General features: G+C 41.6%; 1 protein-coding gene across 2 annotated transcripts in view; it reads left to right on the top strand.

Annotated features, from left to right (window-relative positions):
* The window catches only part of LOC109879228 (ventricular zone-expressed PH domain-containing protein), a 150748-nt gene extending 142537 nt beyond the window's left edge, over window positions 1–8211 (top strand). For both annotated transcript variants that reach the window (XM_031791207.1, XM_031791208.1), the window contains 2 exons: window positions 6682–6735; window positions 6849–8211. In XM_031791207.1, coding sequence (XP_031647067.1) covers window positions 6682–6735; window positions 6849–7031 — 237 coding nt within the window. In that variant the 3' untranslated portion in view covers window positions 7032–8211. The remainder of the gene's footprint in view (window positions 1–6681; window positions 6736–6848) is intronic.
* Window positions 8212–13695: the final 5484 nt, after the last annotated feature.

Raw genomic sequence — 13695 nt, forward strand, 5'->3', positions numbered from 1 at the left:
AAAACCATACATACTTTAAAACTGCTTTGCTTTAAATAGTCAAGAAAAACTTTTTAAAACTTCTACCACAAAAATACTTTTATAGAGGTAAATCAAGTCCCACCAATTGTACTTCATGTACAATTACCATCTAGTTGTTCAAGTCAAATTTACCCTCAGGACAATAGACTATATCACATCATATACACAGGGGGCAGAAATATATTTTAGACAGAAATATGCCTCCCCATATCCTGACAGCACTGTTAGTCACTGGACTCCCTGTCCTTATATGTTTTCCTATTCTACTTTTTATTTTTCTTCTTAATTGAATCATGATGTGATGTTGGGTGAAACAAGGTCTAATGTCACTCTGGGGAATCCACTAGAGATGACTGTAATAACTTTGGCCACAGTATTGAGCCTTGGGGGACGCCCAAGGTCAGATTATGATGCTGCAACTTCTTGAGTCATTCTTCCCTTTAATAACTATGTATGAAAATCGACACTCAGAAGTAGCAGCAAAAAAAACAAATGAAAACCAGAGAAGGAAGGAGATGATACTGGCAGTGTGTGTGTGTGCGTGTGCGCGTGTGTGTGTGTGAAGATGGGGAGACCACTGTGTTTTAACGATACAAATCGCTCCAACTAATTAGTGTTTGATTCTGACTTACTTTGAGGCCGAACTTGGTGTAAGGTCATTGGACTTTACGGTAGAAATAATTATTGTGCAAAGAAAAAAAGTGTTGCCTTTGAGAGAACGAGGCCGTAAAACAACGTGTTGAGGTCACGTAGTCATCAGAAAGCCCATGAGTCATCACCATGTGCCAAACAAAGCGAAACACTCAACTTTATTACAATGAAAAACAAATACAGTATTCATTCAACTTCAGCCACAATGTAATTAGATCTGTTTTATTGTGCAGTTGGTGTGTGTGTATATCATTGAGCAGGGATTAGATGAGAGACCTTATTGTTAGTCAATGCCATGTTGTTGTTGTTGAGAGAGAGAGAGAGAGAGAGAGAGAGAGAGAGAGAGGGAGAAAGAGATGCGTCAACAGCAACCTTGGGAAAATCATGAACAGTAGACTCGTACATTTCCTCAGTGAAAACAATGTACTCAGCCAATATCAAATTAGCTTTTTTACCAAATTACTGTAAGACAGACCACTTATTCACCCTGCACACTCTAATTGACAAACAAACGCAAAGTCTTCTCATGCTTTGTTGATTTCAAAAAAGCTTTTTACTCAATTTGGCATGAGGGTCTGCTATACAAATGGATGGAAAGTGGTACATCTCAGTAAGTAGAAAATGATGGTGTTCCTAAAAAGGTCCAGTTGCCACAAATACAGATTCCATCTAGACACCGTTGCCCTAGAGCAGTGATTCCCAAACATTCTATAGTCCCATACCCCTTCAAACATTCAACCTCCAGCTGTACCCCCTATAGCACCAGAATCAGCACACTCTCAAATGTTATTTTTTTGCCACCATTGTAAGCCTGCCACACAGAGCAAACTAGAATGCTATTGGGCCTAAACAGAGATTACACAGTGGCAGAATACCTGACCACTGTGACTGACACAAATTTAAGGAAAGTTTTGACTATGTACAGACTCAGTGAGCATAACCTTGCTATTGAGAGAGGCCGTCGAAGGCAGACCTGGCTCTCAAGAGAAGACAGGCTATGTGCACACTGCCCACAAAATGAGGTGGAAACTGAGCTGCACTTCCTAACCTCCTGCCCAATCCAATGTATGACCATATTAGAGACAAATATTTCCCTCAGATTACACAGACCCACAAACAATTCGAAAACAATCCCAATTTTGATAAACTCCCATATCTATCTGGGTGAAATACCATAATGTGCCATCACAGCAGCAATATTTGTTGCCACATGAAAAGGGCAATTAGTGAAGAACAAACACCATTTTAAAATGTTAAAACTCATAATTATGTTTCTTTATTTTCCCTTTTGTACTTTAACTATTTGCACATAATACGACATTTGTAATGTCTATTATTTTGGAACTGTTGTGAGTGTAATGTTTACTGTTAATTTTTATTGTGTATTTCGCTTTTGTTTATTTTCTAGTTCACTTGCTTAGGCATTGTTAACATGTGTTTCCTGTGGAGGGAGAGAGGGAGAGTTCTGAGGACTTTCCCCCCAGCCTTTGACAAACATTTTTAGATGGTTGAAAGGATAAGTGAAATTGAAGTCTCTTGCCCAAGACCATATTCTTTGTATTGTCACCAGCAATTCCCTCTCACCACATGTCACGCTGGTATAAGTAGATTCGGGGGACAGGCGCAGGAATGCGTAATAGTTTTTTTTATTAAGCCCAAATTACGGTGTGCCGTGTAAAGGCACGGGGACGAAGACTGAACGAACTCGTAACAAAAACACAGGGTTGAAACCAAAAACAAAAGTGTGAAGAGTACCTCGAATAAATAACACAAGCGCACAATGATTAACACACGGGACAAGATCCGTAATCATCTGCGCAATTCACAAGGGCACGAACGCCAAAACAACACAGCACAGGTACTCACACCACCAATGGACATTGTAACAATAATCGACAGCACCATAGTGAAGAAAGGGCACATATATACAAATACAATGAGTGGGAATTGGGGCCAGGTGTGCGTAATGAAAGTTCCGGAGGGATCCGTGAACACAACAGCTGTTTAAAGCCACAAATATGACCTCCTCTTTGTCTCTTGTTTTCTGAGCTCAATCTTGCCGTGACAATGAATCAGTTCCAAATCAACCCATAACATAGACCACTAACCTATTCCCCTTACGTATACCACTAACCCATACCACTAACCCATACCACTAACCTATACCACTAACCTATACCACTAACCTGTACCACTAACCTGTACCACTAACCTATATGCCTAACCTATATGCCTAACCTATACCACTAACCTATACCACTAACCCATACCACTAACCCATAGCACTAACCCATACCACTAACCTATACCACTAACCTATACCACTAACCCATACCCTTAACCTATACCCTTAACCTATACCACTAACCCATACCCTTATCCTATACCACTAACCTATACCACTAACCCATACCCTTAACCTATACCACTAACCTATACCACTAACCTGTACCACTATCCTGTACCACTAACCTATATGCCTAACCTATACCACTAACCCATACCACTAACCCATACCACTAACCTATACCACTAACCCATACCCTTAACCTATACCCTTAACCTATACCACTAACCCATACCCTTAACCTATACCACTAACCTATACCACTAACCCATACCCTTAACCTATACCACTAACCTATACCACTAACCCATACCCTTAACCTATACCACTAACCCATACCCTTAACCTATACCACTAACCTATACCACTAACCTATACCACTAACCCATACCCTTAACCTATACCACTAACCCATACCCTTAACCTATACCACTAACCCATACCCTTAACCTATACCACTAACCCATACCCTTAACATATACCACTAACCTATACCACTAACCCATACCCTTAACCTATACCACTAACCTATACCACTAACCCATACCCTTAACATATACCACTAACCTATACCACTAACCCATACCCTTAACATATACCACTAACCTATACCACTAACCCATACCCTTAACCTATACCACTGACCTATACCACTAACCCATACCCTTAACCTATACAACTAATCTATACCACTAACCCATACCCTTAACCTATACCACTAACCTATACCACTAACCCATACCCTTAACCTATACCACTAACCCATACCCTTAACCTATACCACTAACCCATACCCTTAACCTATACCACTAACCCACACCCTTAACCTATACCACTAACCTATACCACAAACCCATACCCTTAACCTATACCACTAACCCATACCCTTAACCTGTACCACTAACCCATACCCTTAACCTATACCACTAACCTATACCATTAACCCATACCCTTAACCTATACCACTAACCCATACCCTTAACCTATACCCTTAACCTATACCACTAACCCATACCCTTAACCTATACCCCTAACCCTTAACCTTAACCTATACCCCTAACCCATACCCTTAACCTATACCACTAACCTATACCCTTAATCTATACCACTAACCCATACCCTTAACCTATACCACTAACCCATACCCTTAACCTATACCACTAACTCATACCCTTAACCTATACCACTAACCTATACCACTAACCCATACCCTTAACCTATACCACTAACCCATAACCTTAACCTATACCACTAACCCATACCCTTAACCTATACCACTAACCCATACCCTTAACCTATACCACTAACCTATACCACTAACCCATACCCTTAACCTATACCCCTAACCCTTAACCTTAACCTATACCACTAACCCATACCCTTAACCTATACCACTAACCCATACCCTTAACCTATACCACTAACCCATACCCTTAACCTATACCACTAACCCATACCCTTAACCTATACCACTAACCCATACCCTTAACCTCTACCACTAACCCATACCCTTAACCTATACCACTAACCCATACCCTTAACCTATACCACTAACCCATACCCTTAACCTATACCACTAACCCATACCCTTAACCTATACCACTAACCCATACCCTTAACCTATACCACTAACCCATACCCTTAACCTCTACCACTAACCTATACCACTAACCCATACCCTTAACCTATACCACTAACCCATACCCTTAACCTATACCACTAACCCATACCCTTAACCTATACCACTAACCCATACCCTTAACCTATACCACTAACCCATACCCTTAACCTATACCACTAACCCATACCCTTAACCTCTACCACTAACCCATACCCTTAACCTATACCACTAACCCATACCCTTAACCTATACCACTAACCCATACCCTTAACCTATACCACTAACCCATACCCTTAACCTCTACCACTAACCCATACCCTTAACCTCTACCACTAACCCATACCCTTAACCTATACCACTAACCCATACCCTTAACCTCTACCACTAACCCATACCCTTAACCTTTACCCCAAGGCACTTCTGTCGGTGTAGAGTGAGAGATGTGAGACGAGCTCATAATAAGTCACCTCAGAACAACCCCACCTGGATGATTATTCATGTACTTTGTGCACCGCTGCATTTCCCCTAACCGTTTCACCAAAGCCTTAGGACACACGCAATAGGAACTAGGGGAGTGGCGAGAGGAGTTCATTGACTTCTCCTTCAATCTGTGTGAATACATGAGCAGCTTAACCACTGTAGCTAACAGAAGACAGACCCTCCACACAGACGTTAGCCAGACCCTCACACACACAACACACGCACACACAGACAGGCTACAGAACTATAGCCGGCCGGGGGGTGAGGGGGCTCTTAGAATGTGGGTATAGGTCTATGGAGAATAGCATCTAGCTGGTCCCTCGCCAATGGTCCATAAGGATATGGCTGTGGTGTATCACACACAGATACACACACACACACATTCCAGAGTCATCCTGACGTGTAAGATGGGAGATAACAGTGTATTACACGAGTCAGAGAGATGTAGTGGTCTTAAGGGGTAGAGCATTAGAGACCGTGCTTATGGGCTCTAGGATTTCATTTCCTCCCTTATATAAGGACCAAGACAATAAAACACCCTCTTGTCTTACTGCATACATGAGCAGCTTAGTGCAATAAATCTTTGCAAGAGCACCATAAAAGTTGATGTTTTGCGCTAACGTACTGTTGTTACAAACCCTAGCAAACTTTTATTTTGTCGCTGAAATATGTGGAATTAAACAACAGGTTGTCTACAACAGCCGCAAGGCAGCTGTTCAACAGTTAAACATGTCAGTGGCACAATGTTTAATGTTAATATTATAAATGTGCCTCTCGGGAACCTGGCAGGGTTTAAGTGTGTCAGAAAAATGCCATTCATCATGAGTAGGGGTGATAGTGAAACCCATCAGCAGCACAAAACAGGGTACAAACATTATTGGGCACAGACAACAGCACAAAGGGCAAGAAGGTAGAGACAACAATATGTCACGCAAAGCAGCCACAACTGTCAGTAAGAGTGTCCATGATTGAGTCTTTGAGTGAAGAGACTGAGATAAAACTGTCCAGTTTGAGTGTTTGTTGCAGCTCGTTCCAGTCGTTAGCTGCAGCGAACTGAAAAGAGGAGCGATTCAGAGATGTCTGTGCTTTGGGGACCTTTAACAGAATGTGACTGGCAGAACGGGTGTTGTATGTGGAGGATGCAGTAGATCTCAGATAGGGGGGAGTGAGGCCTAAGAGGGTTTTATAAATAAGCATCAACCAGTGGGTCTTGCGACGGGTATACAGAGATGACCAGTTTACAGAGGAGTATAGAGTGCAGTGATGTGTCCTATAAGGAGCATTGGGTAGGATGGTCATCTGAATCAGGGTTAGTTTGGCAGCTGGGGTGAAAGAGGAGCGATTACGATAGAGGAAACCAAGTCTAGATTTAACTTTAGCCTGCAGCTTTGATATGTGCTGAGAGAAGGACAGTGTACCGGTGTAGTGGTGATAGTGAAACGACATCAATAGAATAGGATTGCTGCTCCAAAGTGTGCATTTATAACAATTTATTAATGTTTAACTAGAATCTCTCCATGTTGCTGAAAGGTTTATCTCTGTCCTGTCTTGTCTACTACAGAAGGATGAGCTAGACGACAGCACCATCGAGCTGAGCAAAGTGCAGAGCGTCAAGGTGGGTGAGCTTCCAAGTCCATTCATGTAACAACAATTCCATTCATACCCTTTGTCCACTTCTGATAATCCTCTCTCCTGTCTGTCTCTTCACCTGTCTGTCTGTCTGTCTAGGTGGTGGCTAAGAAGCGACGTGAGCGGGGTCTCCCTCGGGCCTTTGAGATCTTCACGGACAGTAAAACATACGTCCTGAAGGCTCGTGATGAGAAGCATGCTGAGGAGTGGCTCCAGTGTATTAATGTTGCCGTGGCCCAGGCCAGAGAGAGAGAGAACAGAGAGGCCACCACCTACCTGTGACCTTGTGACCTGGAAGATATTCTACTGTGACCCGTTCCTGACCCAGAAACACAACATACACTACTGTACCATCTACTAACAACAGCTGTGATGTCCACTGTTTCTGGTCACCTGACAGCTGTGGGGCAGCGAAGACTGATATCCAGACATCATTACCAGAATTTTGTCAAACACTTATATAGGGTATTGTTTCAGTATTTACAGCAATAAAGATCTTACTAGCAATATGGACCTTCTATTTCCAGCAATAACAATCTACATAGTAAACCTAGCAATAAGAGCTCAATATGAACAGCATGAGAAAACTATCTTGGCCCAGACAGTGAAGATGAAAACCCCCTAATAGATAGCATATGAGAGCGTTCTACAGCAAACAAACAGATTTACTGTTATTAGCATTTAGCAGTATAATTTATTAGTATACCGTCATTTAGCAGTATAATTTATTAGTATACCGTCATTTAGCAGTATAATTCATTAATAAACCGTCATTTAGCAGTATAATTTAATATACCATCATTTAGCAGTATAATTCATTAATAAACCGTCATTTAGCAGTATAATTTATTAATAAACCGTAATTTAGCAGTATAATTTATTAATAAACCGTCATTTAGCAGTATAATTTAATAATATACCATCATTTAGCAGTATAATTCATTAATAAACCGTCATTTAGCAGTATAATTTATTAATAAACCGTCATTTAGCAGTATAATTTATTAATAAACCGTAATTTAGCAGTATAATTCATTAATAAACCGTCATTTAGCAGTATAATTTAATAATATACCATCATTTAGCAGTATAATTCATTAATAACCCGTCATTTAGCAGTATAATTCATTAATAAACCGTCATTTAGCAGTATAATTTATTAATAAACCGTCATGTAGCAGTATAATTTAATAATATACCATCATTTAAAAAGGACCCAGTGGTGTAATATAGTGAGCTACAAAAGTAATGAGAAAGTTACAGACGCACCAATATCATACCTCCAAGAGGTATGCTAACCTTTCACCATTACAATTACATGGGAGATTAGCATTTTTTGGCCGGGGTATGACAATTGTGCATCTGTGACTTGCTCACTCATCATTATTCACGATTCATTCAGGATTATCCGTAATCATGGTAACATCCACATTAATGTAGATGTGTAAAGAAACATATTATATTCTTATTTACAATAAAAGTGACTCCAAAATGACACAATACATTATTTACCATTCATTTCTATTGGGCACAAAATAATCTGAAACACAACCAAAACTAACAGAAAATGTAGGCACAAGCTTGTTGGGACCAAATGCTTAACTTTTTACTACTTTAATCATTTCTAAACGGTTCATCTGATATGGATGAAAATACCCTCAATTGAAAGCTGACAACCTGCACGTTAATCTCATAGTCATTGTATCATTTCTAATTCAAAGCGCTGGAGTACAGAGCCAAAACAACCCGAAAATGTGTCACTGTCCCAATACGTTTGGCGCTCATTGTATGTCATAGTTCATAAATGAACAGACTAGTCCTCTGGAGGTCTTAGCAGAGGCTCAGAACAACAGTGGGTGATATGGGACCACACTGCTGGGGGCTTTATAACTACGGTAACATATTTATTGGCAAAGCTATCATCTTTTTATTCTCTTGCCTTTTGTTTCAAGAAAATAGGTGTTTGTGTGTATGTGTGTGTGTGTTTACAATGATGAGCATTGTTGACATTTCTGACTTGTCCATTAATAACTATACATTAAACCTATAGTTTGCAGAACTCTCTCTCATCACGCTGGAGTCTACCATCCCTCCCCTAATTGGAGTAACTAGTGAACAACAACTCTTAGGCTTCTACTTCCAGCTTATACATACTAAATCAAATCAAATTGTATTTGTCACATACACATGGTTAGCAGATGTTAATGCGAGTGTAGCGAAATGCTTGTGCTTCTAGTTCCGACAATGCAGTGATAACCAACGAGTAATGGAGAAACCTAACAATTTCACAACAACTACCTTATACACACAAGTGTAAAGGGATAAATAATATGTACATAAAGATATATGGATGAGTGATGGTACAGAACGGCATAGGCAAGATGCAGTAGATGGTATCGAGTACAGTATATACATATGAGATGAGTAATGTAGGGAATGTAAACATAAAAGTGGCATTGTTTAAAGTGGCTAGTGATACATGTATTACATAAAGATGGCAAAGTGCAGTAGATGGTATAGAGTACAGTATATGCATATGAAATGAGTAATGTAGGGTATGTAAACATTATATTAAGTGACATTGTTTAAAGTGGCTAGTGATACATTTATTACATACATTTTCCATTATTAAAGTGGCTGGAGTTGAGTCAGTATGTTGGCAGCACTGTTATGTTAGTGGTGACTGTTTAACAGTCTGATGGCCTTGAGATAGAAGCTGTTTTTCAGTCTCTCTGTCCCAGCTTTGATGCACCTGTACTGACCTCACCTTCTGGATGATAGCGGGGAGAACAGGCAGTGGCTCGGGTGGTTGTTGTCCTTGATGATCTTTTTGGCCTTCCTGTGACATCGGGTGGTGTAGGTGTCCTGGAGGGCAGGTAATTTGCCCCCGGAGATGCGTTGTGCAGACCTCACTACCCTCTGGAGAGCCTTACGGTTGTGGGCGGAGCAGTTGCCGTACCAGGCGGTGATACAGCCCGACAGGATGCTCTCGACTGTGCATCTGTAAAAGCTTGTGAGTGCTTTTGGTGACAAGTCGAATTTCTTCAGCCTCCTGAGGTTGAAGAGGCGCTGCTGCGCCTTCTTCATCACGCTGTCTGTGTGGGTGGACCAATTCAGTTTGTCCGTGATGTGTACGCCGAGGAACTTAAAAACTTTCTACCCTCTCCACTACTGTCCCGTCGATGTGGATAGGGGGGTGCTCCCTCTGCTGTTTCCTGAAGTCCACGATCATCTCCTTTGTTTTGTTGACGTTGAGTGTGAGGTTATTTTCCTACATTTTACGGACGCAATGTATTTTACAATAGTAATCTTTTGTTTGTTTTTAGTCCCATCCTTAAGCTATTCTCAACCCCTCCCATTTATCTCTGAAGACCACCCAGATTTGATTTCTATTTGCCATATACTTGCCAACTGCTGTTTCACCAAACTTCTGAACCTACTGTAAATACATTTTCCTTTAGTTTATCTTGTTATTTTTAGTCCTACCCTTCAGCTCCACTCAGCTTTCCAATGAACCCATTGACTTGCCTGAATGAGCAATGTGTTCTAGAATCTGAACGAATTAAACAATACACTCACAAACTGCTGACAAAATCTAAGAATTGGACTGGAGATTTCCTTGTGGGTTCAGAACAAGCACCAGCTGTCATAATGAATTAACTGTTTCTGTGGACGATGCAGCCAGTTAAGTCATTTTGAATTATTTGTAAGTGTAGATGATGTGCACTCAGTGGTCAGTTTTAGGTACACCGTGGTCAGTTTATTAGGTACACCCAGTGGTCAGTTTATTAGGTTCACTCAGTGGTCAGTTTATTAGGTACACACAGTGGTCAGTTTATTAGGTACACACAGTGGTCAGTGTATTAGGTACACACTGTGGTCAGTGTATTAGGTACACACTGTGGTCAGTGTATTAGGTACACACTGTGGTCAGTGTATTAGGTACACACTGTGGTCAGTGTATTAGGTACACACTGTGGTCAGTGTATTAGGTACACTCAGTGGTCAGTGTATTAGGCACACTCAGAGTACACTCAGACCAGAGAAACCCTGTAATACTCTACAACCCCTCAGTGGTCATAGAGACCAGAGAAACCCTGTAATACTCTACACCCCCTCAGTGGTCATAGAGACCAGAGAAACCCTGTAATACTCTACACCCCCTCAGTGGTCATAGAGACCAGAGAAACCCTGTAATACTCTGCACCCCCTCAGTGGTCATAGAGACCAGAGAAACCCTGTAATACTCTGCACCCCCTCAGTGGTCATAGTGACCAGAGAAACCCTGTAATACTCTGCACCCCCTCAGTGGTCATAGAGACCAGAGAAACCCTGTAATACTCTGCACCCCCTCAGTGGTCATAGAGACCAGAGAAACCCTGTAATACTCTGCACCCCCTCAGTGGTCATAGAGACCAGAGAAACCCTGTAATACTCTACACCCTCTAAGTGGTCATAGAGACCTAGAGACAAACAAAGCACGGAGCCTGGAATAGCTAAAGCGTTAGCCAGCACTCTACCATTAGAGTGCTACCACTCTACCATTAGTTACCATGTGAGGTATGCCTGTGTCAAGTAAGTGGCTGTGTTATAGCCCAGCTCCTGTGCCACGTCTAGATGTGTGTAAATAGTGTCTATTCAGGGCAGGCCTGTTTCCTGTAGCCCTGTGGCTCTCTAGATGAATGTTGGGTCTACATTGCCTGCTACACGGCCTGCTGCATGGCCTGCTCTGTAATGCTAAAGTAGTGTCAGCCATAACAGCTGAACAGAGTGCCGGGCCGGGATTTCTCACAACTCACAGATCAGCTTACACATGTATGTTTCTCTAACGGCCTCTTCTGGGACTGACCTGGCAGCCACCGGAGCCGACGTTTGCCTACAACAATTATTTACATCACACCTTTCTCCTCCTCAGCCCTTCTCCTCCTCCTCCCTGACCCAATTACACAGCTCTGCTCAGGCCCCAGAATCTCACAGCCAATAGCACAATCCACTAGTGATACTGGCAATACTTATTGTAGAAGTGTCAACTCTGTTTAAGTGCAGTACAGTTCAACATTCCTAATTCAATGAGCCTATGTTCTTTTGACTCGCTCCAGATATCCATTGTCTTACGTCAGGTGGCGTCACTCCTACGTCGCTCGTCCCTCAACCGCAGGTGGAATCGACACACTATCTGATGTACAATGCCAGATATCAACATGCTAGTGTTCACCCATATTGCAGGGGTGGACTATGTATTCCCATACAGTATGTCCATATTCTACTCCGTTCCCTGCCATGCCAACCCATCGCGAAATCACGACACAGAAGTCGATTTCTGAATGTTTGAAGACAATGTCTTGTAAATATTCTAGAACCAGTTATGTCAACACTTTTTCCTCTCCCGTCACTGCCATCTTGCCCTAGATCCAGAGCTTCTCGGGGTCTTTGAGCCAAAATGAGTCGTTGTTTTGTTGTGTTTCTTCATAGCTGAATGCATTTACAGGCAGCTGTGTAAATAGAGTTTCCTGTTATGGGGGCATTAAGACGATACATACGGTATGTGTATATTAGTGTTGTCTCTTAAGTCTTTCTGTGACAATGAAAACTGTTCTACTGTTCTAGACTACATCAATAATCACAGATTTTGTATTTTTTTTTAACAGAATTTACAAAAAGTATTCAGGTTTTTCAATGTACGGTATAACTGATTTTCACTATAGAGAAAATTGTAGATGACATGATAACAAACTTCTATTGTGTTTTTTTTTTATGTTAGATTGTATTAATAACCACTTGGTTTTCATTTTGAGGACAGTATTTATTTTTCCTGTATTCTGAAATCATGCCTGAAAAAACAGCTGATGCTTAATGCTTAATGAAATAGGTTTTCTATGCATCACTTTAATATCGTATGTTCTTGTTTTTCTGTGCAACAATATAACTGTAAAGACAAATGAATGGTGTTGCTTCTTTATGATAGAATAATATTAAGACGTATTACATTTCTGCCTGTTGCATGTCTGACTCTGCCCTGTGTTTCTGCCTTCATGCCTCAGTTACATGTCTGACTCTGCCCTGTGTTTCTGCCTTCATGCCTCAGTTACATGTCTGACTCTGCCCTGTGTTTCTGCCTTCATGCCTCAGTTACATGTCTGACTCTGCCCTGTGTTTCTGCCTTCATGCCTCAGTTACATGTCTGACTCTGCCCTGTGTTTCTGCCTTCATGCCTCAGTTACATGTCTGACTCTGCCCTGTGTTTCTGCCTTCATGCCTCAGTTACATGTCTGACTCTGCCCTGTGTTTCTGACTTCATGCCTCAGTTACATGTCTGACTCTGCCCTGTGTTTCTGCCTTCATGCCTCAGTTACATGTCTGACTCTGCCCTGTGTTTCTGCCTTCATGCCTCAATTGCATGTCTGACTGCCCTGTGTTCTCGCTCTAACGATTATTAAATATCATCAATAAAATGAAGAGGTTTATCATTTAAAAATCACACAGCTTTATAGCACCCATAGCTAATGTGAAAATGGTTCGAAAACAGAGATGGTAAATGACAGAAGTAGTGGTATATTACAGGATACATAAGGAAACCCAGCTGTGAGCTGCCCAGTGACGAGAGCATACCAGACGGGCTAAATGCATTGTATACTCACTCTGAGGCAAGCAACACTGACGCAAGCATGAGAGCACCAGCTGTTCCGGACGACAGTGTGATCATGCTCTCGTTAGCCGATGTGAGCAAGACCTTTAAACAGGTCAACATTCTCAAAGCCGCGGGGCCAGATGGATTACCAGGATGTGTACTCAAAGCATGTGCGAACCAACTGGCAAGTGTCTTCACTGACATTTTCAAACGGTCTCTGACCGAGTCTGTAGGTAACCTGCCTAAATGAGTGCCCGTAGCACTCATGTTGGTAGCCACGAAGTGCTTTGAAAGGCTGGTCATGTCTGACAACATCAT

The sequence above is a fragment of the Oncorhynchus kisutch genome, linkage group LG15 (genome assembly GCF_002021735.2).
Source record: "Oncorhynchus kisutch isolate 150728-3 linkage group LG15, Okis_V2, whole genome shotgun sequence".
Lineage (NCBI taxonomy): Eukaryota > Metazoa > Chordata > Actinopteri > Salmoniformes > Salmonidae > Oncorhynchus > Oncorhynchus kisutch.